At 43.2% G+C, this 27,843-nt stretch overlaps 1 protein-coding gene across 1 annotated transcript; it reads left to right on the forward strand.

The window, feature by feature from the left end:
* COMMD5 (COMM domain containing 5) lies at positions 1 to 27,843 on the forward strand. Its single transcript, XM_075007874.1, has 7 exons — positions 1 to 290; positions 5,901 to 6,061; positions 7,702 to 7,730; positions 11,952 to 12,002; positions 20,022 to 20,117; positions 22,326 to 22,401; positions 27,608 to 27,843. The coding sequence occupies exons 1-7, from the start codon at positions 122 to 124 to the stop codon at positions 27,707 to 27,709; spliced, it is 684 nt and encodes a 227-aa protein (XP_074863975.1). The 5' UTR covers positions 1 to 121; the 3' UTR covers positions 27,710 to 27,843.

Here is a 27,843-nt window from a genome sequence, read left to right on the forward strand (position 1 = left end):
GGTCACACCCTGCAATCTCCCAGCTTCCCCGGCGGTGCGCTTTGGCCTCGGCTCCCAATAGGCGGGGGGAGCGCTAGGCGCAGGGAGCCGCGGGCTGGGGTGCGCCGGGGCTCGGGCCGCCATGGCTGCAGCCGGCAAGGCGGGCTCGCCGCCCTACTCGCACGCGGCGCACGGCGAGAGCGGCCTGGGCAGGGCCAGCTTCCTGGGGGCCCGGCTGCCCGCCGAGGTGGAGGCGATGGCCCGGGGCGTGCGGGGCCTGGGCCGGGAAACCTTCCGCCGCTTGCTCACAGGTACGAATGAGCCGAGCGGCCCCCGCGCTCCCCGCCTGGGCCTGGCTCCTGCGGCCTCCTGCCGCGGCAAGAGCTGCCCGGGATCCTGCACCGCCCCCACCCGTCGGCAGGGCTTCCTGGTCCTTCCGGGGATCCTGCATCGTGCCCCCCCCCCCCGCAGGGCTTCCTGCTCCTTCCGGGGATCCTGCATCGTGCGCCCCCCCCCCCCGCAGGGCTTCCTGCTCCTTCCGGGGATCCTGCATCGTGCGCCCCCCCCCCCCCGCAGGGCTTCCTGCTCCTTCCGGGGATCCTGCATCGTGCGCCCCCCCCCCCCGCAGGGCTTCCTGCTCCTTCCGGGGATCCTGCATCGTGCCCCCCCCCCCGCCCCGCAGGGCTTCCTGCTCCTTCCGGGGATCCTGCATCGTGCCCCCCCCCCCGCCCCGCAGGGCTTCCTGCTCCTTCCGGGGATCCTGCATCGTGCCCCCCCCCCCCCCCGCAGGGCTTCCTGCTCCTTCCGGGGATCCTGCATCGTGCCCCCCCCACCCCGCAGGGCTTCCTGCTCCTTCCGGGGATCCTGCATCGTGCCCCCCCCCCCCCGCAGGGCTTCCTGCTCCTTCCGGGGATCCTGCATCGTGCCCCCCCCACCCCGCAGGGCTTCCTGCTCCTTCCGGGGATCCTGCATCGTGCGCCCCCCCCCCCGCAGGGCTTCCTGCTCCTTCCGGGGATCCTGCATCGTGCGCTCCCCCCCTCCCCCCGCAGGGCTTCCTGCTCCTTCCGGGGATCCTGCATCGTGCCCCCCCCCCCCCGCAGGGCTTCCTGCTCCTTCCGGGGATCCTGCATCGTGCCCGCCCCCCACGCCCGGCAGGGCTTCCTGCTCCTCCCTGAGGCCCTGTCCCCCTGCAACACGCAATGTACCGCCCCCCCCCTCCCCGTGCAGGGGCTTTTGTTCCTTCCCGGAGTCCTGCGCCCCCCCCCCCGCCCCGGGCAAGGGCTTCCTGCTCCTGCCTGGGGTCCTTCCCTCACCAGGCAGGGGCTTCCTGTATCAACCCCCGCTCCCCCCCCCCACAGGCAGGGGCTTCCTGCTCTGCCCCGGGGATCCAGCAATCTCCCCCCGCCCCATACCACGTGTCTCCCTCTGGGGTCTTCCATCGTGGACAGGGGTAGCTTGGTTTCCTTGCTGGGTGTTCTGTGATCCCCAGCAGGCAGAGAGTCCTGCACCTCTCTCCCACCATGTGTAAAGGCAAGAGGGACCTGCTCAAACCTTTTAGTAACTGATTTTGCTGCAGTTTTGGCCTCTGTGTTTTTTTGGCTCGGGAAGCCACATGCTGAGTCTCCTGCTCAAACCAGTCAGGGAGAGTGTTGGGTCTGAGTGGGGAGCAAAAAGCCCAAGAAGCGGGCAGGAGACAACTGCTCCATTAAGATGGTCTGTACAGCCCTGCAAATCCACAGGCACCTGCATCCAGGATTTGGGTATCTGAGGCCCCGCTTTGCAGATTGGATGTGGATACAGATCCACGCAGGACTCTTCTGGTCTGACTGGTTGGCATTAGGATCACAGTGCTAGTATACTGGAGTGAAAACAGAGTAACTAGCTCACAACTGAATTTACATCTCCAGCTACCTAATAATTGTAGGTGATGGAATTAAAAACAGGGTGATTCACCAAACTGACAAGTAAAATTGGAAATAGATCCATATTTGTCCAGCCCAATATTACTCAGGGATGACTGGAGACTTGAAAACCTCAGTGGCACCAGGAAGATCACATGCTGGTTTATCTTCACTGGTAAAGGCATCTTGGAGAGTTCATTGTGGAGTACATCCTTCCTCCTGTAGGGGTAGCAACCAGTCTCACAACAATGCTTGTTATTAGAGCCCTGCACGGGTACAAAAATATGGATCTGCATTTGATCTGCATCCACCAGACTCAACTCTTCATCCAATTCACAATCTAGATTTTATTTGCATCCACGCCACAAATCTGGAGAGGAGAGGGAGGAAGTACAGCTGAGCAAGGGGAGCCGGGCAGCAGGAAAGCAAGGACTGGGGATAAGGGATAGCGGGGACTTGGGGCTGGAGCTGCACAGGTCAGTGGAGGGGTACTGAGAGTGGGGAAAGGCCCAGCACTTAGCCTTTTCTTCAGAACTTGCAGCTTCTTGCATCCATTTCCTGCCTACAGTTCAGTGACCTGCCCTGGTGCCCCCCCCCACTTTTGCCTGGGGAGAGAGGAGGGGAGAGAGCCCTGTGCAGTTATCCACAGATATGCAGAGCTCTACTTCGTGTAATTAGAACATGCCAGCAATCAATTGGCTCCCCAAACTAAAGATGCTGGGGGTGCTGTCATATTCCAGCTCGAAGTAGTTTCCCTCATATACACGGTTTACCATTTAGTTCAGTGGCACTCAGCACCCCCACTATAGAAACTGTTACAGCACCTCTGCCCCAAAGTGATAATTTTCACTTACGACCAAAGGAAATAGATGTTTTCCTCTTGCTGACACTCTGGTGCATGGTGAGCTACGAACTATATGAGGCTATATGTACAAACTACAGGCTGAACCTATCTATTCTGGTACCCTTGGGGCCTGACTGAGGCTGAATGAGAGAATTTGCTAGGCCATGGGAGGTCAGTATTGTGTAGCGCATTACCAACACTTCCACTGCTTACCAGGCTCTGAGAACTCATTTAGGGATAAAGTACAGCTAAATAACAGCACAGAGCACTGAGAGTCAGGACTAGTGGCTGTAAACAAACTTTATGGGACCGCAAAAAACTTGGCCACACCCATGATAAGTGGTCATCCAGCTTACTAAAATCATGCAAGATTATCGGTGTTGCCACATTAGTGTTTCAGCCTTTGCACGCAACTATTCCATTGAAGGATTGGCAGCTTTGGAAGGTGTGGTGAATTTGTTCTGTATTATAGGTAATGTCAGAATGGCATGCAATGTCATGCAACTCTGGAATTAAAAATCTGGAAATATCACAGACCAGAGTCACAAGGTTATTCTGCATTGTACGCTCACCGGAACGAAGTCTGGAAGTGTAAACTAATGGCTCTGACTCAGTGGATATTTGATGAAATGTAGAAACCAATGTTTGCACTTACATAGCCCATTCCATACATTGATCACAGGCAGCATTTACTTTACCTAAGTCACAAAGATTTTTTTCGGACTCAGTGTTATCTCCAGTGCTATCCCTATCCAGATGGAGAAACTAGGATGCAGCAAAGTCATCTGCATCACTTCCACAGCCTGCAGAGAACCTATATTTCTTGTGCCTTATCCACTGGACATGCTGCCTACCAATAGTATCAGTTGGAAGTGTTATAATAGTGCGGTTACCAGCAATCCAGTAAACCTTTGTAGTTCTTTACAATGTACTGGAATAAACAGTCTGCATTCTAGGCTAGTGTTGTACATATTATAAAATACCTCAAATGGATTTGCAGAGAAATACTTAACAGGATTCACTAATGTGAGAAAGGAACTTTTCACTTCTTGGCTCCTTTGTTGGCATGTGGCTGCTTGGTAGTCTATCTGATTATTGATCCCAGTCCAATTTCTGGGTCACATCCAAATGAGGAAAACAGGTTGTTTTCGAACATATGAGCTAAGATGTCATAACTGATGTGACTTTAAACAAGATGTTGCACTTACTTTAGCTTGTGCTAATTGTGTTTCAGAATGAGTTAGCTTGACCTCACCTCCTGCCCCCCTATTCTCCTAACCCCGCTAGGGTTGATCACAACCAGCTAACATGTTTTAGCTGATCACAACCTGCTTTTCTAGTTTGGATAGGGACAGACATTAATAGGGGGGAAAAATATCCTCACCATTGGTACTAACTGACACTTAGGCAGCTTCAGTGAAGATGGAATCTTCTTTTTCTTCTTTAAAGACAATTCCTCAGCTTTAGTGTTGAGTCATTTTCCAATACTGTGGGAAGTTTTGTGCTGGTACTGCCCATATTACACCTGTTATGTGGATAAATTCAGAAGATTTCAGTCTACTGCTCTAACTATTTAGAATCTTTCGCTTCCTTTAAAGCATGGGTGTCCAACCTTTTGGCTTGCCTGGGCCGCATTGAGTGAAGAGGAATTGTCTTGGGCCGCATATAAAATATATAATATAGTTAATGTATATAAATCACATAATAATGTTAAAAGTTTATGATCTTGTGGGGCCGCATTACTAGCTGTCCAGGGCCGCATGCAGCCCACGGGTTGGACACGCCTGCTTTAAAGACATCTAAAAATGCCCAAAAGTAAGTAAAATTGTCCAAAAATAGAAGCTCACAGTGAGTGGACTCCATTGAATTTCACAAGAAAGTTGTGCAATTCAGTTAAAACTTTTATTTTATTTTTTAACCTTAATGTTAAGCTGCCATCTCAGTCTGGCCATTTTTAACTTTTCACGTTTTATTCCATGAGGTAAATATGGAGCATAATACATTTTCAGTTTAAAGGCCTGGTTCTGCGAACACTGTCCAAGTGGGCAGACATTAATCTTTCCCAGAGGGTTTCATGTACTTGTGGGATCTGCGAACACAGATCTGATTGCAGAAGCAAAATTTTATATCAGCCAGATTCATTTTATAAACCTTTGTATATATGGAATGTGGAAAAATAATTATAAATTGAAGGTTTTAGGGAGTCCATCCAAAAGTCAGCCTTGTTGCAGGCTGCCTGACTTTTGGTGCTGGAACTGCTCATCAGCAACAGTGCAAACTTCTCCAAAAATATGCTTTGATATGGATGCAGAGATGCCACCTGAAAAGAGTGAGAGTTTTGCTTTACCTGCTTGCCCATTCAGTGTTTAACCTCTCTGCGGAGCTTGTAACCAGAGTGTCGTGTGACTCAGGAATATCTAAAGCTGATGAAAAGCAAGTTACAGTAAGCATATCTGGCAGCCGTGGGACTGGGAGGTCGCTGGATATTCTAACATTTTGGATAATAGAGAGATATATGTAGCAATGTGTATGCTAAAGGAAGAAACAAGACTAAATATTAAGAAACAAACAAAAATGTATGCAGAGTGCTTATCTAAGTACTGTAAACTTATATTGTATTTGCTGTATTTATTTGTACTTACTTTCTCTATAGCATACTTATGGAAAAAGTAACTAAAATTAACTTATGGTTAAAATTCCAATTATTTGAGAGCTCTGGATAATAGAATGCCAGATATGAAAGAGTTTACTGTAGTTCTATCAGTCTAACTCCTGCTAAGCAAGTTTCAGAGCCACAGTGACTGTAAAGTAGGTTAAACTACCAACAGACTTGTGACATGAATGACTTGGTCATTACACACCCCTGTCAGATTTAAACCGGTGACCTAAAGATGAAAGCGCTTGTCCCATTTCCTGAATGAATCAAGCTCAGCCACTGACCATTCCGCTTTAAAATATATCTCTTATTCCATCAGCTTATGCTCTGTGCCCCAAGTGGTGCTGCACAACAGACCTGGTGGACAGTGAGTTGTGTTTGTAAAGACGGAATAATATAGCAGTACCAGAGGAAAACACCAGCCGCCAAGCAAAATTATGGAAGTACTTGCCCATATACTGGCACACACGTTGTACTTGCCTCGTTTTAAAGAAGCACCTGGTTGGTTTCTCTGTTGCAGTCGTCATTAGTGCTTTGGAAGGAAAAGATTGCAAAGAATCTGTGAGGGCAATTGCAGAAAGCACTGATCTGTCGGAAGAGCAGCTCGCTTCCTTCATCTCTGGCATGTATACTCTTCTCAGAGAGGCCCTGCGGCTTCCCCTGTCCAGTTTCAAACAAGAAGTAAGTACCAAGCATACATGGAGCCTTGATAAATTAAGGTTGTGTCGCCTGCAAATTGAAGTACAAATTTGCAAGATACTTCTGTATTTAACTTCCATGTATATGGAAAAGATTTATTTGCATCCATTTTCTACTTCAGCGGCTTGCATTCTGGTTGTGCTTGTCTGTTTTATTTGACTTCCTTTTGTTGCAGTCTCTCTTTTGCCTGTGAAATTGTGCTACGCACCTATTTTTGCTTGCCTTGGATGTGTATCATCAACGAAGGATCCTTTTATGGTTAGACTATTTCAGCAGTGAGCAAACTATGTCAGGCCCCACTTTTCATCCCTGCAATTAACATTTTCCACCACCATCACCACCCCAATACACACACCTGTCTAATGCAATCCAAACCAATGGAAATTTTGGTTATGTTCATATGAAAAAACTCCTTTCGGCACATGTAAGAAAATAAGTGTATGGAATGTAAAATCTTTATTAATGGATATATGTGTGAATACACAGGCATAAAAACAGTAACATTTCAACATTTCTAGTGAGGTGGATGAGCATGAAACCCAGCTGCTAATTGTGCTATGCCTTCTTTATGAAACGGCACCCCCCCGCCCCCCACCTTGTGCATGCCTGAGATATTTCCCTGAGTGTAAGAAGGCCTGAGTTCTGTTCCTGGTTCTGCTGTACATTCTGTGTGAATTTGTAAAAAAAAATCAGTTTATCTCTTTGCCTCAATTCTTCCTCCTTTCCCATTAGTCTTTATGATGTTATTGTTTTGTTATCTTTTACTTTATTTAACTTACGTTTTTCCTTTGTCTAATTTTGTCTGTTGAAATACACTAGTTTTTAGCTTGTTGGCGTCTTTCCTTTATCACAGGGCTCTCCTACCCTACTGTGATAGGGATGACATTTCTTTAGAGGTCAGAAATTAGCTTTTTCAAATTCTGTTTCTAGTAGTTTAAACAAGCACTCTAACGTGTTTTCAGGCGAGTATAAAATGCTGCTGACGGAAGAACTCGTATATTGACACGGTTGAATGACAGAGGTTCTTCTTAAAACTAATGGGTGCAGTTTTCAAATATGTCTACAAAGCACACTCCTTGCAGTAGTGTGTGGAGTACATACCTAGCTATCTGTCTAGTGTGTACAAATAATGGTGAGGCATTACTTAGTCAATATAGTCAAGACATGCCTGAACCCTATGGCTAAGTACTCTAAACAGCTTTTTACATGCCCAGGCAGTGCCTCTCCTATCTACATTGCAGTTTTATGAGTATAGTATTCTGTTGCCAGAACCTTTCCCTGCTGCCTCCTGCCTGTCAGAGCCTTTCACTGATTCACGTAGCTACCCATTACACTGTGGACACAGCTTGCCTTTCACATGCTTTCTACACTGCCTACCATTGGCAGCAGTATGTATTGATACACCTCTGAATGACAACTTCTGCTTCAAAGTCACTTAGACACTTCTACACATACTAACCAGCACCCATTTTGCCATTTCGGGGCTGTTAGCACAGAAGAATTTTCTGGGAGGTCTAACAAACAAGTAACCTCTTCTTTAGTTCTTGTAAATGTATATCATTTTAATGCAGAACCAGTTTTCAAGTGTACATTGTGTAAATTGCACCTTCTTGTCTTTCTAGGTTTTTAAGGAAGATCTACAGAATCTTAGGTATGTCCATTTATTTCACCTAAATTGTTCACTGTCAAGGCTTTTCTGCAGCTGTTTCCTGAAGGGGGAACAGGGTGCTGTAATCAGCTTTCTAAAAGTCATTGCTGTTCATGGGAGAGAGAGAGAGAGACAGAGAGAGAGGCTACATGTCTCATTACCAGTTCCTCAAGCCTGTCACCAGTCTAGGTCACCAGATGAGAACCAGTACAGGTCAATATAATCCCAAAGTTGACTCTTGTCTAGTGACACCCCTTGTGAAATGAGTTAGTGTTCCCAGTTCTATTCCCCATGGACAAGTAAACCCATCACAAAAGCATGGTCATGATTGGCATTGTTAAGGCTCCAGATATTGAATCCAGCCAGCCACACTCCTAGCCAGCATTCTCCAGGTCATACCTACAAATGTTATATAAAGGAACTTTTGTATTTATTGCTGTCTGGGCTGCACCTGCTCTGTAGGTAGAGGATTTGAGACTTTCAGGCTATGACCAGCTTTCACTAAACACTGCCTTTAAAAAAAAATTACAGCTCTTCAGAGTTAGGTTTGTTCTAAAATGTCAGAGTGATCAGTTTAACATCACACCCTTAGACCTGCTGTGGGAGTGCTATAAGGGACTGACTTCATCCTTCAAATTCAACATAACGAAGAGCTGAGCCTGCCACTTCATCCTTGCCTCACCCCTTTTCATCCTTCACCCTCCTCCCCCAAAGAGTTTGAGTAGCACTTCGATTGTTACCACTACATCAACTGAGCTGTGTGAGATGAGAGTAATATAACACAGTCCTGTTCAGATGTAATTTGCATGTAATACTTTGATAATGAGGCCATGTGCAGTCAGGAGACGTATTCAGGAGTTGCGTAAGATACAATTTGGCTTTGAATTCATGCAGTTAATTTCATGCTTTGGGGAGATGGCACAATTCAGTCCTTTATGTAGGTTATACAAGTGTGACAAGCACACCTACACCTGCCATGCAATATTTTGTTGTAAATATGTTTGCTAAGACAGTGATAACATTTCAGAAATTGAGGAGGTGTCCTACTTTTTGCTTTGAAAGGACAATGATATAACACTCACGAAATCCTACTGCATTGTTCAGCTGTGATCGCCTGTGCTAATTAGCTGGCAAAGCACAATGTTTGTTACGACAACTTAGTTCAAATCCATTTCAGTCTATCCAGAGGTAGTATCTTTGTACAGAAGTTCTGGGAGGAACAGTTTACCAGTCCTGCACAGTTGTGATCTTTGTGGTCTGTTGCTGAATATTGAAAGGTGGAGAAATAAGAGAAAATGCAACGCCTACTCTGCATTGTTTGTTTTAATGTTTTGTGCTTCTGTGTAGGATTTTTTGTGCCAGGATCTCAACTTGTTTTTCTAATGTTCCCTCTGCTAGTTCCTCAGCATTAGGGTTTCTGCCTCTTTCATTCCCTCAAAACTACTTTCATCAAGGTTGCCAGCAAGCCCATCTTAATTTGGAATATTAAACGGTTAACTGATAACCATTTACCTTGTTAACCAGCCCTTGTCAATTAACTCTACCAGCAGTGGCCAGCTGGAGCAGCCACAGAGGGGTTGGGTGGCAAGGCCCAATCAGCAGGGTGGGGAGGTCATGGGACCTAACTTAAAACAGTTAACCAGGTAAGTGCTATCCTTTAACTATTTCACTGTTTTAACATCTCTACTCCTAGTTGCTAGGAGAAGCTGCTGACCTCTGAGTTAACACTACATGCCAACCAAACCTCCTGTCTAACCCCACCCATCTTTGTACTGTCTCCATTTCATCTTTGTATCACCTTCCATGCTACCCCTACTTCTTCAGGCAGTCTCCTTCTTCATCTAGATCAATATGTAGCCAGCACCATCTTCTTTCCAGTTTTCTGAGAAACTCTTTGAACACGCTCTCTGTTTTTTTAATAAATCTGCACCACTCAGATATTTAACTCTCCAGTCCTTCCTTGAACACCAAGTGTAGTGACCCTGAATCTGGTTACCTGTCTGTCCTAGAATGAGGCAGGAGCCTTGTCTTCTCTGTGTTGTACATTAAGTGCATTAGTGTGCTCAGGAAATAACCCTTATGCCACCTGTGAGTAGATGAATATTATCCCTGTTGTACAGAGGAAATTGAGGTTGAGCAATGAAACTTTCCAAAGCACAAGTCAGTATTAGAGTTAGAATGGAATCCAGGAGTCCTGACATCCCGTCCCTAGCTTTTGCCCCTTGACCAAAGTGCCATCGCCTGATGCTTGTTTATTGGTTTTCCTTCCCACTAATCAATCAATCATGTTATTACCAACACTTTTCCCAGCAGAAAGGTCTTCATTACTCAGCCTGGTTGTCTCTTGTTGAAGGATTGGCCTGGATCACTATCAGAAAAAGTATGCAATAGTGACAATACGTGTCTCATTGCTATGTCAATTTGCTTGGCATAGCCATAAAATTTCACTTGCCTGTACATTCATGTTCCTCTCAGAGCTAGAAATTTGCATTGGTAATCTTCCCTGGTACTCTCATGAGAGTCTAATAAGCTCGTTAAGCGGAGATGTCTTCTAATATTTTAATCTCTGATTTTTTTTTTCCTTTCAATCATCTCTGTGCATCTTAAGGCTAAATTTTTAAAGGAGCAAATAGCATCTTTCTGGTCACAAAGGCATACAAAGTGATTTTGAAAACTTATTATGTATTAGGTGAGTTGGCTGTTTTCACAACTGAAGTGATTCTTCTGGGAAATGACATTGATCTTGTTGCACAGCATATCTGAGCTGAAAACCAAGCATACGCTTATTCCCCAAGGGTGTAATATATTAATTAACTGAAGAAACATCTTCAACTGCATCCACAGGCATGTGTCATTGGGACAAAATTTCTCCTCAGCATCATGACCACATACATGAAGAATACATGTACCTGACTGAACAACAGCCTTCTTATATTGATTAGCTGCCAAAATTTGGGCAGGCATGCTGTCTCTCTGCTCTGGCAGTACAGCAAGTTGTCTGTTATTTCTCCTCACAAAGTTGTGAGCATAGGTCATATTCCTTGCTTTCGCCTTCCCCAGAGTTCTCACCATTCCCTTTGGTCAGGCTGAAAACTGTTTTGGCTGGAATCAGGCAGGCCAAGGACCTGTAGCTCTCAGCAGTTTGGCAGCCGCTTTATGGTCTTTAGTTCCTTATCCTGGGTCTTGGCCTCAAGAGATGTAGTGGAAAAGGAGGCAAGGAGGACAAATCCACTTAGGATTAATTACCTCACTGTTGATTTGTCTCTCCGGTATCACAGTATGCCAGGTTTTCTCCAGAGACATGCTTTCATCAGCAGAGAGCTGAGTGGCCTCTCAAATTCATCTTCCATTTCGCATTACAGCAGCTAATGAGCTAGTGGGAGTGAGGCTGTCAGCACTGCAATGAATGTTTTTTCTCTGCATGCTTGGTATTTTGGAAGTGCGGGCCAGGATGCCGTCCAGTAACATTGCATAAGGGTATTCTCACAGCCTCCTCTCTGTCCCACAGATCCCTCCTTGAAACATTCTTTTCAACAAATCCTTTGATAGATAATCCCTGCTGGATGCTGCCACCATTTCCAGCTCAGGACTTCCCCTAAAGTCACTATTTGAAATCCACCTTTCCTATTAAGCATTCAAGATATAATGGCCGCACCCAATCTGTGTAAAGTCTCTGACCTAGTCCTGAGATTTCCACATCTTTCTGAGAGGACATTCTTTGCAAATCTTTCCCTTCTGTTTCGTTGAACTTTAAGACAGACATAACATCAAAGAGGGGTTAATTGGGATTGCCCAGAGCACCTAATTGGGATTGGCCCAGTTCTGCTTCCAGTGAAGTCAGAATTTTAATAGTGACATCACTGAGGGCAGAATTAGGCTAATGCTGAGCACCTTTGAAATTCCCTTTGCTTTAGAGAATAAATAAAGGAGAAAAAAGGTGAAGTGGAGTTGAATGGATAAAAGTTAGTGGGGAATGGAGTTCCCAAGACCCCTATTATAAAAAGTAGTGGAGTCCTGGTAGGCTCTGTTCCTCTCACTTTGACTGAACTTAAGTGATTGCTTAAAATCTGATGGTAGTAGTAACTGAGGAAAAATGTAAAATGTTGATAAAATGGGGTGTTTTTAAGTGTAGAGTGGTTTACCTAACTTGGAGAGAAAAGAGTGTATATCTTTAATTACAAAACAGTTCTATATTTGTGTTTTATTATTGATCTTTTCTTTAAGGATACCAGAAGAGTTCATCATGGACTTTGCCAGTGTAGTCTTTGGTAACAGGTTAGTAATTTTATGCATCAATTTACATCCTCTCCTCAGATGTCTAAAGCAATGGTGTTCAACCCATCGTCATTTGTGGACCCATACAAAATTTTGAATGGCGGTGCTGAACCTCTCTGAAAATCTTATATGTGATTGAAAATCATTGTTCTGTGGTAACAACAAACTATAGTGGGCCTCTCAGACATAGTCTGCAGATCCAAAGGACCCCTTTGGTGTAAAGGATCCTGGGTGAGACCATGGTCCCATTTGAAGTAAGTGGCAAGCAACATTATCATCGACCTTATTGGTCCAGGAATTCACCCTATAACTCTGATTCTGTGTAAAGTGACTGTTCAGGGTATACTTTTGAGCAGCAAGCAGCTTCTTTTGTGGCATTTAAACCATTCTCAAGGCATACTGCTGTCATGGGGGCTTTTATTGATGACCCACCACTAATAATAGTCCGTAGTATTGACCATAAAATTGTATTTTTCCCCAAATCCCTGACCTCCATGAAGAGTCAATTTTCAGTCTGTGTAGTTTGTGAAGTCTGAGAATTGGGGTCATATTTACTTTTATGCACTGTTCCAGGAGGAATGCATACCTGTCGGTGGGCAATTACAATAATGGATGAGCTTTTGAAAAACAGCACAGGGAATATAGCTACAGTTCCTCACGCTGCTTGGCTAGAGCATGTGCAGATGAATTTCTTGAACTTCCTTGAAAAATCTCACTTGGTATATCTGCAGCTGAGGGCAAGTGGTGAAATCCCAGATTGCATCTGGAATTCTGCTCCAAAAAATTAAAAATTCTGCATACGGTAGTTTAAAAACCTGCATATTATTTCAAAATACCTGTCAGCAAGTATGTCTGTTACAATACAGATAACAAAAAAGATTCAGGAAATGGTTTTTTGACAAATAGATTCTCTATTGGGCATATTAATACCAAGCTTTGATGTGTGTTGGTTTCAGTGAAATTAAATATTACATTTAAACAGTCGTTATACAAACATTTTATACACAGATGTTGTAATGACCTGGCCTAAGAGGGCACTAGCATGCTTAAGGATTGCTTTGCATGTTTGTCTGTCTCATGTCTTGTCCAGTTTCAAGCTTCTGTGTGTCCTATAAGGTGTTAGGGTCATGCCACTGTAGTAGGAGGGGGGTTGGTGAGTTAGTGGTAGTTTTGTTGTAGGATAATAGGTGGTTAGCATGAGGAAGGAGACCCAGCTCAAACAGGGGGGAAGGGGTAGGCCTGGGGGAGGTAGTTGTGTGGCTTGGGTCGTGTACATGGCTTGCCAGCCAACACCCTTTTGTCCTTGGTGGTGGTAGAGGCGTCCCCACATCAGATGCAGGCAGGCTTGCGACAGACTTCACTGGGCTCTAGGCAATGCTGAGTGGGGCTTGGCTCAAGGGCCCTGAAAGGGATGGGCCCACAGGTGGAAGGGGCGGGGCAAGGCAAGGCAGAGTCAGCCCTCAGCATCACCTATACTACATGGGGCTGCAGTCATGATATAAAGGGCCGGGGGTTCCAGCTGCCACTGCAGTAGCAGTGGCAGCAGCCTGGATCTCTGTGCCCCAGGACAATGCACATTTTGCATAGAGTATAAAATTATGCAGGGAATATTAATTCTGTGCAAATTCTGTATTGCATGGTGGTGCAGAATTCCAGCGGGAAGAGAACTGCAGTGGAGACTTGCAGTTCCTTTGGGAGACTCAGAATGATTTTGAGTTTGTTCTTCAGTTGCCCTGTGAGTAAGATGAGGATGACGATACTTTCCCAACAGGTGGAAATGCTATGTAGGAGTTAGACATCATGTATGTTGGGACAACATTCAGTCAAGTATGCAGAGGCAGAATTAGAAAGGCCGATGCACAGAATGAGATTAAGCTAGCTAGAGATAAAAAAAAAAAAAAGTAGGAAGAAAACATTCTACATACCCATTAGATTCAAGAGGAAGACAAAGGACAAAGCAGGCCCATTACTCAATGAAGGGGAAAAGACGGTAGGAGGAAGTAGCATAAATGCTAAATGTCTTTTTGTTTCAGCTTTCACCAAAAAGTTTAGTAGCAATTGGACACCTGATGTAGTAAATTCAAATGAAAATGAGGTTTAGAGGCTAAAATAGGGAATGAACAAGTTAAAAATTAGAGAAGTTAGGGCATGGCCTGAGGAACTATATCCAAGAATGCTCAAGGAGCTGACTCTGGAGATATCTGATCCATTAGCCATTATCTTTGAACATTCCTGGAAAATGGGAGATGCCAGGCTGTAAAAAGGACAGCGGGGGGGAATTAGACCCCAGTCAGCTTCATTTCACTTCAGCAGCTTGTAAAATAATGGAACAAATAATCAAGCAATCGGTTTGCGAACACCTAGAAAATAATAAAGTAATCATTAACAGTCAACATGGATTTGTCAAGAACAAATCATATCCAATCAACATAACAGCTTTCTTTGCCAGGGGAACAAGCTTTGTGGATGGGCGGGGCGGGGAGTGGTAAATGTGGTATATTTTGACTTTATTAAAGGTTTTGATACTGTGTTAGATGATCCTCTCATAAACAAACTAGGAAAATATCCTAGCTGGAGCTACTATAAGAAGGGTACTAGAAAACTTGTTCCCAGAGAGCAGTAATCAGTAGTTCATAGTCAAGCAGGAAAGGCTTATCAAGTGGGATGCCTTAGAGATGTGTTCTGGGTCCAGTTCTGTTCAGTATCTTCTTCAATGATTTAAGTAATGTTATAGAAAATGCACTTATAAAGCTTGCAGACAGTACCAAGTTGGGAGGAGTTACAAGTGCTTTGGAGGATATGATTAAAATTCAAAGTGATCTGAACAAACTAGAGAAATGGTCTGAAGTAAACAGGATGAAATGCAGTAAGGACAAATGCAGAGTATTCAATTAGGAAGAAACGATCAAATTCCACACACAAAAACGGGAAATGAGAATCCAGGAAGGACTGCAGGAAGGAATGCGGGGGTTATAATAGATCACAAGTTACGCAGGAGTCAACAGTGTAATACTGCTGGAAAAAAACATTCTGAGATGTATTAGCTGGAATGTTATGAGACACAAGAAACAAGTTTTCCATTCCACTTTGCGCTGATAAGGCCTCCGCCAAAATATTGCATCATAGTCTTGGCCTCACATTTCAGAAACAAATATGAACAAAATGGAGAAAGTCCAGAGGTGAGCAACAAAAACTGATTTAAGGGCTGTAAAACATGACCTATGAGGGAAGATTGGGTCTGTTTAGTCTGGAGAAGAAAAGACTAAAGTTGGGCGGGGGAAGGGAAATAGTGGTCTTCAAATATATAAAAGGCTGTTATAAAGAGGAGGGTGAAAAATTGTTCTCCATGACACATGAAGAGGGGGTAAGAAAAAATGGTCTTAAATTGCATAAAGGGAGGCTTAGGTTGGTGATTAGGAAAAGCTTTCTGTCAGGCTGGTTAAGCACTGGAAAAAATTGTCTAGAGAGGTTGTGGAATCACCATCATTGGAGCTTTTTAAGAACAAGTTAGACCAAGAATGAGCAAACTTTAAGTTGGGCCCCACTTTTCATCCCTTCAATTAGCAGCCTTCCCCCCCGGCCCCCACCACCACTTGTCTAATGTAATCTAAACTGATGGAAAACACATACACATACAGGCATACACATACATAAAAACAACATATTGCAACATTTTTAATGAGATGGATGAGCCTGAGACCCAGCAGCCAGCCGATTGTGCTCCCCAACACACACTCACTCACTCACTCACTCTCTGTCTCTCTCTCTCTCTCTCTCTCTCTCTCTCTCTCTTTGAGCACCACTGAGTTAGACAAACTCCTGTCAGGAGTGTTCTACTTATTATTTAGTCATGCCTTGAATCAAGAACAAGTTGTGCCTTAAATGAAGAACAAGCCATCCCTTGAGTGCAGGGGGCTACACTAGATGACCTGTTAAGTTCCCTTGCAGTCCAGAATTCTCTGACTGGAAGGGACTTCAACTTCTCTTCTAGGATTATTCATTGTCATTAAGTGTTCTCTATCATGTATTGTACAGAGCATATTTATTAGCATGCTTCATTAATGGCCTAACCGCATAGGGCATGCTGTGTGCTGTAATTGTTAGATGCTTTCCTTGATCGAGTGCAGTCATCCCAGCCTTATTGTAAAATTGACTTGAGAATTCAATCCTGGTGATTTGATGATATTTTAGGAGGGGTAATAGCTGGTGCCTGCGAGTCAGAATTTATTTACCTTATATCTTAATAGATAAGTATGCTACATCAAATCAAGGAGATTTAGAGCAGCCTATTTTTCTTTCCTCGTAGGGGGCACTTTCTACAAGATGGAGCCTCTACTGTTACTTAAATTCTCCCCATATTTATAAATGGCTTGATTTTGCATGCGGTGAGTGCTCCTCACTGACAGTAAAGGGCACTGAGCACCTCTCAGAATCAAGCCCAGAGCTGTTATTAATATAATTATTTTTTCCTCTTTGTTCTTGGGATTTTTTGTTACACTTTTGTTATATTTTTTGTTATACTTCCCAAGCAAATGGACAAATGATGGAACAGAAGTTCAGGAATATTACTTATTTTCCTTGCTTAGGCTTTTTGCTCGATATATAGAGTTCCTGGGAGCCAGCTTGATTTGAGTCTCCTCTTCCTTGCTGTAATCTTCTGCCTGAATTACACCATGGCAGGTATAGCGGAGTTTATAGGTTCCAAATGAAATGTTGGCAAGGGGAGAGACATTTGAAGGAAGGGTGGAACGTGCATGAATTTCTGTTTTCGTCCAGACCACTATGGTGTTAGAGAATTTAGCTTTTTTAATTTCAGAAGAGTTCACTTCCAGCTGTGATTATCCAACATAATCTGCTTTCATGTTTGAGAACCAGAACAGAGGGACTTCTAAGACCCCATTTCATTTACATGCAAATCTGCTGCATGAGCTAACACCTAATGCTACATTTTCTTAATGAATTATAAATGTACAGTGGTTCACAGTACATGACCAGGACGGAGCAAGATGTATTGGACGTTTTGAATCAACGCTCATATGAACTACACATCCCCGAGAGATCCATTTCAGATGACCATTTGACCTGTCATTTTTATGGCTTTCCAGGCAATCTGGCCTATCCACTGCCTTAAATGACTGTTCCAGAACTCCGCAAACTGAAAACTTGTATTTCTCCTCATACCTCCACAGCTTCAAATACGTCAAGCTGTGCAGATAAAGGGAGAAGACAGCGTGGCTGATAGACACTGTCAGGTAAACGATGAGAAATTAAAGCTGCTTTTGGAAAGGGATCACTATAGGTTATCAAACTTTTAATACCTACAATAAACTAGATAAAAATTGTACTGTCAGATAATTGTTTAGAGTGGGTCCCATGGTTCGGTGCATCACACTGATTCATGTGGTCTTGTTACACAATAGTATCTTCATACCTTCCTTTTAGGGGAATGCTGCTCTGTCCAGAGTGAGCCATCCAAAATTTTTCTTTAATTTTGACATTGGTTGGTGGCTCAGTTACTGCATCTAATCCTGGAGTTCATTCCAGATGCTCTCCTGCTGCAATGCATTTTGTTCAGGATTCTCTGACACTCCCATTTAGGTCCCCATGAATATCGTTATGTCCCAAATGTAATGTAGCACATTCCAGTTTGCGCAATGTTCCTTTACTCACACGTTCCCAGACAGTTCGTGTGCAGCTTTATGTCCCGAGAATACACGGGGTCACTGATACACTCTTTTAACACACGCAGGCCTCCCATATAAAAGTGCTTTTGAAGATGAGAATCTTAGCAGGTACGCTGACTTTGCAAAGTCATAGGTGCCTTATGTTTTGCAGTCTAAATAAATTCTTCTTTTCCTATCACCAGCGTCCCATTTCTTTTCACTTTGGCAGCTGTATTTCTACTGTCTTTACCATCTTCTCATGCATTGATTGTCCAGCTCCAGCTGCTTTTGTATACTAGACAGAGATGGTTAAGAAGTTGTGAAAATGAAACTACCTTGTAAAAAAAATATTTATAGTTAGCTGCCATATTAAGCCCTTTCTAGGAGATTAGTATTTACTGCTCAGTCTGGCACCAAACTAAAGGTCTCAGTTTTGGCCATGCCATTTTTGTGACTTCTAAGTGAGAGTCAGATGCTACGTCTTGTCATAGCCTACTTGTTTGCACTACGGACCTTTATTTCCAACTACCCACAGCCTAGAAGATGGAAAATACCTTTCCTTCCACACTCCTCCCCTGCCACAAAGACCATAGTGAAGTGTCTTCCCCTGGCTGATATTTGCATATACAAAGGCAGGGAATAGCAGCACAGGTATTTTTGAGGTGATGTCCTTGAAAATGATACCCTGCAGCAGTTCACCTCTGAGAAGGGGCTTGTGTCAGCCTATCAGGATTCTGGTAATGCCCATTTCTAGGCTCTGACTCCTCAAGTTTGCACTCAGCTGTGTTGACCTACTTCTTATCCACAGGCTGACTAGGGGCAAGAACCAGATGATCTATTTTCTCTGCTCTTGTTTTGCCAAGGTGCCAGGGATGCCTCTCAGTTCTGAAAATAACCTGTGGGTTGCTGGATTTTTTGGGGGGTGGGTTTTTGGTTGGTTGTTTTTCCTTTGCTCTATCATGCTACCTTAGACTGTCTGTTTCACACACCTTTTTCTAGCTGCTAGTTTCTCTGGAAGGATGAGCAGACACCAAGCGAATGTTATGCCTGGAACTGAGTAGGGACAGCCATTAGACTTTCAAGTGAATGACTCCTCATTTTGAAAAGAGAAACCCCTTCTGAAATAAAGAATGTAATTAGATTGTGAAGCATTCTCCAGCTCACTGTTGGAGTAGCTTTGAAACGTACCACAAAGAACTTCCACAGGTGCAAGAAGCTTAGCTGGGAAAAAAAAAAAGTGAGTAATGGAGAGTTCAGACTGTCTCCCCAGCAAACCACCGAATGACCTCATTCTGGAGATAGTTTTGAGAATAAATCTAAAAATGGATGGTGTTTGTGTCTTGGTATCAGATTTGACTTGTTTACTTACCTCAAGTTTAAGATGCTGTTGAAATTTTAAAGACTGTCAGGCATCTGAAATTTAATCACAGTCAACTGTTTCCTCCTAGAAATGCAGTTAAACCCAGCATGTATGACTCTAGCTACAAAATACAACATGTAAGAAGCTAAAAGCTTCATTTAGTAGACTAGAGAAAATCATAAAAGCCATGCTGGGGCTTGCTGCGAGCATTACATAAGGAACGTTAATCCAATCCACTTTACATACGCTAACAAGCACCCAGGAGATGACACTTAACTGACATTAGGCATGCTGTGCTGCAGCAGTGCCATGTGTGTTTGCTGAGGGGAGGGCAGTTGGGGATGTGTGTGTTGGCATGTCTTAATTTCTGGGTTTAATCCCTCTTTTTCCTTTCTTATTTGCCAGTGCTGGCCTCACATGGAGAGAGGGGAACATTGGCAGAAAGACCCTAAATCATGGGTGTCCAACCTTTTGGCTTGCCTGGGCCGCATTGAGTGAAGATAGTCTTGGGCCGCGTACAAAATATATAATATAGTTAATATATATAAATCACATAATAATGTTAAAAGTTTACGATCTTGTGGGGCCGCATTACTAGCTGTCCAGAGCCGCATGCGGCCCAGAGGCCGCAGGTTGCACACACCTGCCCTAAATGTTAATAGTTCATCATTGATTTGTATATACTTCTGAGTCTAATTTCAGCTTGAGGTCTCTACTGAAACTTTGTAGCAGATCATTACTGGGACCGCAGTTTACTGAAATTACCCACAGCCGTTTGATAAATTATCTGTTGAAAAGCGAAGCAAAAAGCAAGAAGCTCATACGTAGTCTGACCACAAGATGCAGTCCCTTTACACAACCTTCAGTTGTTCAGACTGCACCGAATGATGTGAGACACAAAGGGGAAATTGGTTTACACTGAGGGATATTTTTGCCCTTTAGATTTTTGCCCTACACGTATGCCTCATAATTTCCCTTCCCTGATTTGTCTTCCAGGCGTCCTGTTGTTGAAGCCACAACTATGAAACAAGGAAACAGGCTGCCGAGTGTTGATGACATTAAGTGGAGAGTAGACGTAGCTATATCCACGAGGTAAGAAGAAAAGCCTGTGGGACTAGTGAAAAGGTTTTCCGGCTCTAAACTTTCATTGCAGTGCCACTTTCTAATGTGAAAATATAGCTCACTTTGACAGATTTGTATGCACCATTAAATGGTACAGTGTGGAGATAACCTTGAGTAACACATAAATCAGATTAGAGATAAGGCTACTGTTACATAAAATCAGTCTCTTGGAAATGCTTGCATCATTCGTTAATATTGCCATGCATTTTTAATGCCTTCTGTTGTTCAGGTAGATTTCTAAAACATGCATGCTAGGAGCTTCCCCTCAAATATTTTAAAATGCCCAAAATAATACCTTTTCAACTGCCCATAATTGTAATCCAGTCCAATCCCTTTGGGTGATTACACCATATAACCGCTAACAATGTCCTGTCCCCTCCCCACATGCTGCAAAGAAAGAGGAACTTAGTAGCCTGTGGAGAGGGCTAAGAAATCTGAATGCTGGTAGGCCAAGCAGGGAAGTAAAAGGAAACCTCTGTTTTCTTTTTGTATCAGAAGAATTCCATTTCTACAGCCTACACTGCGTGTGGGGGGTGGGGGGGGCAGCCCATGGGGAGAAGCTGTCCCACAGGTAACCAGGGCATTAAAACCTGAGACTGCCCCCTTGATTTTCATCTGGAAGCCTACAGGCAACCTATGCAGCTCTGGTAGCTCAAGCGCTCTGAGCACCAGCACACACTATTAGACCACCTGCCGCCTTTGGGATTAGCAGCAGTTCCTGAATGGTGTCAGGGGCAGGCTGTAGGGTGCACTGCAACAGTCTTTATCTCACAGTGACGAAGGCATGGATAAGTGTTGCAGGATCCACATCTGAAACCAAAGATCTTGCTCCCCTTACAGGCAGATGGAAAAAAATGTTGCTGCAATCCCTGCCAAACAACTGGGGAACAGCGTCTCTTCCACTTTTTCCAGTCTTCCCTTTTACTTTCCTTTCCAGTCATCCTGCCACTCCCTTGCCCACCCTCAGCAATTCTTATTTATCATCTAGCTAGCAACCCCCCTCCACTTAAGAGATGAGGAAGCAGAGTGATCCCAGGCTTTCAGCTCTAATGCCTGTCAGTACCTGACCTGGCTTTGGCAACCTTTGCTGATGGAAGTAGCACAGGGATGATTTATTTCCTACTCTTCAGGTCACCAAAGAGACTCTGGATAAAATAGCAAGCTACAAACTTAGCACAGTCTCCAGGAGAGCTTGATTTCTCAACCAGGGCTGTAGGTTAGAGCAGCGTTTCTGAAACTTGAGGTGGTGGAACACCAGACAACAATGTTTTTTATGCAGAACACCTACAAAAATTTTCTTCACAAAAAATAGTTGTCAGACCAGAAAAAAACAAACAGCAACATATACAGCAAAACCAAAATGAAGTAATTTAATCAGGTATCCTAGCAATGAAGAAGTAACATTGTATCTGGTTTTAATAACAGAGATGTAGACCATCATGTATGATATCAAAAAATAAGAAGTCCTGTGGCACCTTATAGACTAACAGATATTTTGGAGCATAAACTTTTGTGGGTAAAGACCCACTTCATCAGATGCGTGAGTGGGTCATGCATCTGATGAAGCAGGTCTTTGCCCATGAAAGCTTATGCTTCCTGTATCTGTTAGTTTATAAGGTGCCAAAGGACTTCTTGTTGTTTTTGAAGATACAGACTACTGTGGCTACCCCTCTGATATCAAAAAAGTGTCAGATACTCAAGGCACACTTGTGAGTTGTTCACAGAACATAGTTTAAGAAACACTAGTTTAGAGCACAAATGGAATGGAACGTTTTAGTCAACTCAGTACTGTTGCTTATTGACAAAGTACAAAGGAAGATGGTCTGGGTTCTTTTTGCTAAAAGTATTTGGACTATATTTTCCCATAGAAATCAGTGGACTTACACCAGGATTGACTTTAACTTATAATTTGCAAGTTTGAATACATTTCCCTTTTAAATATAAAAGTTCCTTTTAAAAAGTCTGCTACCTAAGTGTTAAAGTGAATTTGGTAAGGTAATTTGGTTCATCAGAATTTCCTACTCAGCCAAATGTGAATGCTTGATTGAAATGTTTGGAAATTATTCATCTGAGCTATACAAGATCTCCCTTGGACATCTGAAGGGGTTAACTTATAATGCTCTGTATTAGCACTGCAAATGTGTACTCTTTTAATATGAATCATGTAAATAATTTCAGTTCATTGGCCCGCGCATTGCAGCCCTCTATTTTAATGTTGCTGAAGCTTTCGGATGGGACAGCTCATCGCTTTGAAGTAAGTCTTATTATCCTAATAGATAAAGTGAGAGACCCACTTTGAAAGTTAAATGGCTATTAAAAATGCTAAAGCCTTAAAGGATAATTCAATGTGATTTTTTTTGTTTGTTTTGTTTTTTTCTTTAGCGTATTCTGAGTTCTGTACAGCCACACACAGCATATTGTAAAACTTCAACCCAAATGATTTCTTGCCTTGTTCTTTGGCAAGTTAATAAAGTGTTGATCATCAGAAATTATGCTGTGCTCCTTTGGAGCGATAGGTATTTCTTAGGAAACAAAGTTTCAATCACTTTATAAATGTATTATTGACTTTGATCTTAAAACCTGATAATAGCTCCAAAGTTACTGAACCAATTTACATAATGCACCTCCATCTTGTTAATTTTGTCATAGGAGATATATATCAAGTATCTTTACTCATTTTTCTCTTGAGTACACATTCTGCTTCCAGAAAGAGAGCAGGAAACTGTGGTGCCTTTTTTACTTCAAATTAAGCAAGGCATTCTTTTAGACATTGCACATGATGCCTCCCAGAAGAATGGCATGAACTTGTCTGTACTCTTAGCCTTTGTAACAGAATGCTGTGTGCTACAATAATGCTGTGTTGCATGAGTAGTTCGCCTGTTCATGCGTCTGGCTCCGATTCATACATTAGTTATCTGGCAGTTATGCACCAGTTATTGGATTAAATGTTTAGCTTCACAACCTTTAATGTCTTTAACATGACAAACTGTTTCACAGAAAGACTTAATATGGAGCTGTTGGGAAATGATAAACTGTGATCTGCTACATTGAGAAGTCTTTAAGATGCCATGTGACAAAGGATGAAATTGACCCCTGTTCAGAGAGGCTAGCTTCAAAGACTATACACCACTTAAGCCCTACTTTGAGGTGTTACTTGGGACCCAAATAGTGTATAGGCCTGTAGTGTCCAGTACATTCACCACACCTACCGAATGGACCACTGTGTTGTGGCAAATATAGGGCTGGCCAACCTGCACCTCTTGTCACATGTGGCTCTTGGAGCCTTTAATGTGTCTCTTCCTGAAAGCTGCACGCAGGGAGTGCTGTCCACCTGCTCAGCGCACGCACACCCCACCGCTTGGTGGGAGAAGCGCATGGTGGCCCGAGCGTCCGCTCTGGCAGTGGTTCTGGTGAGTCGCTGGCATTGAATTAGAATGGTGGAGGGGGGAAGGAAGGGGGCTGGGAGTGTCTGGTTCTAGGTGGGGGAGGGCATTCACTTAGAGCAGGGGCTGAATGTGGCAAATATGGAAAGAAGACAAGCACAAGTGTGGTGATCTTTGAATTCCTATTGGGCACCACTGGTATAGTTTATGCCAAAGAGTGAATTTCACCCCACCCAAATAAATGAGCACAGCTGGAAGTCACAGGTATTTCCAAACATCTATTGGAAAATCAGTTCCTCCACTTCCAGAATTGGTGGTCCCTGCTTAACTTTCCATAGGAAACATCAGACACCAAAAGGGCAGTAAACAGTGCAACTCTCTGTGCCTGTTTCAAGGTGGAGCTGTCCTATCCAAGAGATCTGCTGCTGGATCTGCCTGGTGCATGCAGATCACCATTCACGAGCAGCATGTCTCATTTTAAATCCCAGTCCACCTGCCACATAGACCTGGATGCTGCAGAACTAGCTGCGAGTGGGATTTCTGCACATGGTCACAGTCCTTCCAACGGTTGGTACTAGATCTGGGGGTAAATCTGTCTCCTGGTTCAAAGTGCCTTATTCAGGCCGGCAAACATTCTCCTCTTCTTAGTTCCCTCATGCTCAAACATGCACACAGAGTGACCAGCTAGCTCCGGTTGTGTTTGGACTGGGAGGTCAAGATAATTAATCCAAAGGATTGTTCCTCAGTGAATAGTACTTGAAAATTCATATGTTGCACCCCACAAAAGTTATATGATTGTTAGTCTGCTGATCCTTCTTCTCAAGCCATGCTTTCAGGTACATAGTTCAATAAAGAAGCGGGATTTGCAACGTTTTGTGCCACATTGCACATTTAAGTGAAAAGAATAGGATACTTTTATGACTCAGCTGCAGAGGAATTCGCAGTCTAGTGCTGAATTCCCTTCACTTCTCTGGTGGCGGATGCTCCCTTAGCAAACACGTGACAGGGGATAGGTGCATCCTATTGTGAAAGGAACTTTTGAGTCTCACAAGGGGTATGGTGGCATTTATAAACCACTTCCCACACTTGATTCTTCAAGAGTTGCAGTGGCAAATATATATCCATTAGATTTGTTTCTTCATACTCAAAAATGAGTTTTTTCCACGTGAAGTGAGGAATGGGGTTGAATTTTCACATGAACCATACACAGTAGGCATTCCATTTCTGTTACCATGTAAGCTCTATGTGTAACCCTAGCCTCAGCCTCATTAATTATCTGCTTGGCTGGCCTTTTCTTTAAGACCTTCCCATTAGCAGGTCTGTATTATGCATTTGTCCATATATTTTCCAATTGTAATCACATCTCTGGGTTTTACTGTACTTAAGTTATTCCTGTGCTGTTCAGCTTGCGGACCATAGACCTCTGGGGTACTACCAACTGTCCATGATTTCCAAAGGAGTCTGCACCTCCACTGGAAATTTTTTTAGAGGTCTGCAAATGGAAAAAATGCTTCAAGACCATTAAGTTATTCTGTCTAAGAGCATCACCTCATTAGTGAATATTATGTTAGAATATGACTGAATAGTCAGATTAGCTAGTGACACTAATCATATCTTTGATACAAGGATAAGTCATCTCCACCATGTCAGCTAATCATGGCTAAACTCTACCAGGATCGAGGTTTAAACCTGAGGGGACTGACATGATGCTGAACTTGAATTGTCCTTACGTGCACCAATTGCAATATCCTGGTCTGCGCCTTATTAGCTATTTGGTTTGTTTGCAGCAGTGTTCTAACACAATGCCATTTTGTAGTGAAGACAAAGGGCACATCTATACTTATGTGAAGGTTGACGCTCCGGGGGTTGATCTTGCAGGGTTCAATTTAGCAGTACTCATAGGGCCATGTTGAATTGAGCATTGAGGATGCGCCCATCAGTTCCAGTACTCCTTGCAGTCAGAAGGACAAAGGGACATCAAGAGGAGAGTTTCTCCTGTCGTCGTCCTCTAGTGGAGCCGTGCTGGAAATTTTGACTTCAGATAACATCTACTCCAGTTATGTAACCCTTTGCAGTTGGAGTTGTGTATCTTAAGTTGAATTTCTTTTGTAGCATAGACCCAGCCAAAGTGTAAAGATTCTCTACAGCCTGATATTCCCCTATAGTTCAGTTAATCATGGATTCAAGACTGCTTTATTTTGAATAGACTGCATGCCCTGTTGAAGATCCTTTGGGGCCTACAGAAATGTGCGTAGGCTGCAAGGATCCTTATTTGGAGCATGGAAGCATCTGGGTAAGCGGCACTAGTGTATTTCAGCCAGGATAAGTAGTCACTTTTGCAGCTTATCTCTAATCCAGCCCATGGATCTGATGAGCGGATTTTACTTCTGGTGGTTAGCATGCTAGCTAACAGAGAAGAAAGAAACCTCAGCTTGGAAGACAAATTGAAGGGTAAAGTGGTTCTTGTATTTTGTTGTAGTTTTAGTCAACCCAACATCTTGTTCAGTGACTGGGCTCATAAAACTTTCTTTAACCACCTTGTTCACGTCTACAGGATGGGGGAAGAAGGAGGGGTGGGAAATAGGAAGACAGCCAGCGTACAGTTATCTAAATGTGCATTTTGCATAAAGTCATGAGGCCCCAGTTTTTCATAACTGCCTTAATAGTACACCATTGTAATGTAATTGCCTTATTATACCTAAGGCATTATCTGCCATCACTGCTTTCCAATTTACAGAACACAAATAGATTCTGGTTTTGTAACTCTAAAACTTAGTCTGAAAGTTCAGAAAGTTCTGGCTGTTACTGAACTGTAAAATATAAATTATTTTTAAAAAATCACAACCTTGATTTCAAATATATTTGCTGTTCTTGAGTCACCATCTTGCTTCAAAAAAAAAAGCTGCCTCATTTGTGCATTCAGGCATACTGGAGGCCAGTGTCAGGTGTTTATGGTTGTTAAAAATGGGGTGTGAATTCCTTAAGTTCCCAGAGTATATGAAGTTGTTGAAATTTTTAAAACCTTTTTGTTTCCAGAAGTGACATGTAGTTTATTCTCCTAATTGCCATACTAGCATAAAAAAGAACAAGGAAACTGGCTTCTAGAAATCTTTCACAGAGGTTCCACATTGCAGATGGCACTCTAATAGCTGGTGGTCTGTATGTTTACTAACTTATGTATCAAATTTGTATAGGTCAACAAAAAAATTTAATGCCTTACGTCTGAATTTCTATCAAAGGCTTTCATTGAGGTAAAAAATTGTGATATGTTTGTTGTGATCTTTTGGGGGCACCTGGAGGTATGTTTGGTAAATACGTAGCATACAGGGAAGGGCAGCAAAAATGACTAGGGGCAGTGCTTTTGTGCCGATGCTTGGGGGATTGGCTGGGGCGGGAGGAAATGAGGAAGACAGGGAGCTGTCTGAGTACCAGCTCCTTTTTTTTTTTTTCCCACCCACAAAACACTGACTTGGGATACAGAACAGCTTCCATGGAAGGGGCTTTAAAAGACTGACACTGTTCAGCTTGGAAAAGAGATGATTGGGGGTGGGGGTTAAGAAAGGTGTATAAAATCATGAATGGAGTGGAGAAAATAAATGGGGAGGTGTTATTTACCCCTTCATATAACCCAGGCATCCCCAGTGAAATTAATGGCAGCAGCTTTAAACAAACATAAGGATGTATTTCCTACAATGTACAAAATGTGAAACCTCTTGTCAAAGGATATTATGAAGGATAACAGGATTCACAAAAAATGTCATCAATGGTTACAAGCCAAGATGGTCAAGGACATAGTGTCCATGCTCTTGGTGTTTGGGACTGGACCACTGAGGATGATGGATCACTCAATAAATTGCCTTGTTCTGTTCATTCCGTCTTAAGCATCTGTAATACTGGTCTGACTCAATCTGGTCATTCTTATGTTATCATCTAGCATTTTATTAACCTCTGATCTTTTGCTTAATGACTATAAAACTGTTGTCTGAACCTATATGGACTTGATGTTCTAGAATGTTTTCCATCCAGAGGAGTGTAATAGCCAGACAAGTCATGGTTCTAATGAATCTTCTGTTTCAGGTGCCAGTTGCAAAGTTTCAAGAATTAAGGTATAACGTTGCCTTGATATTGAAGGAAATGAATGATCTGGAGAAAAGGAGCATTCTGAAAATCCAGGACTGAAACTCCCAAACTGCAAATTCATAGAACAAGTTGGAAAATGTGAAAGAACCAGCACCATTTTGTGTATGTCAGTATTGTAACATAACATTTCTAACATCTGCTGTAAATATTTTTCAATTAAAGTGTTAAAAGCT

The sequence above is a fragment of the Carettochelys insculpta genome, chromosome 13, assembly GCF_033958435.1.
Source record: "Carettochelys insculpta isolate YL-2023 chromosome 13, ASM3395843v1, whole genome shotgun sequence".
Classification (NCBI taxonomy): Eukaryota; Metazoa; Chordata; order Testudines; family Carettochelyidae; genus Carettochelys; species Carettochelys insculpta.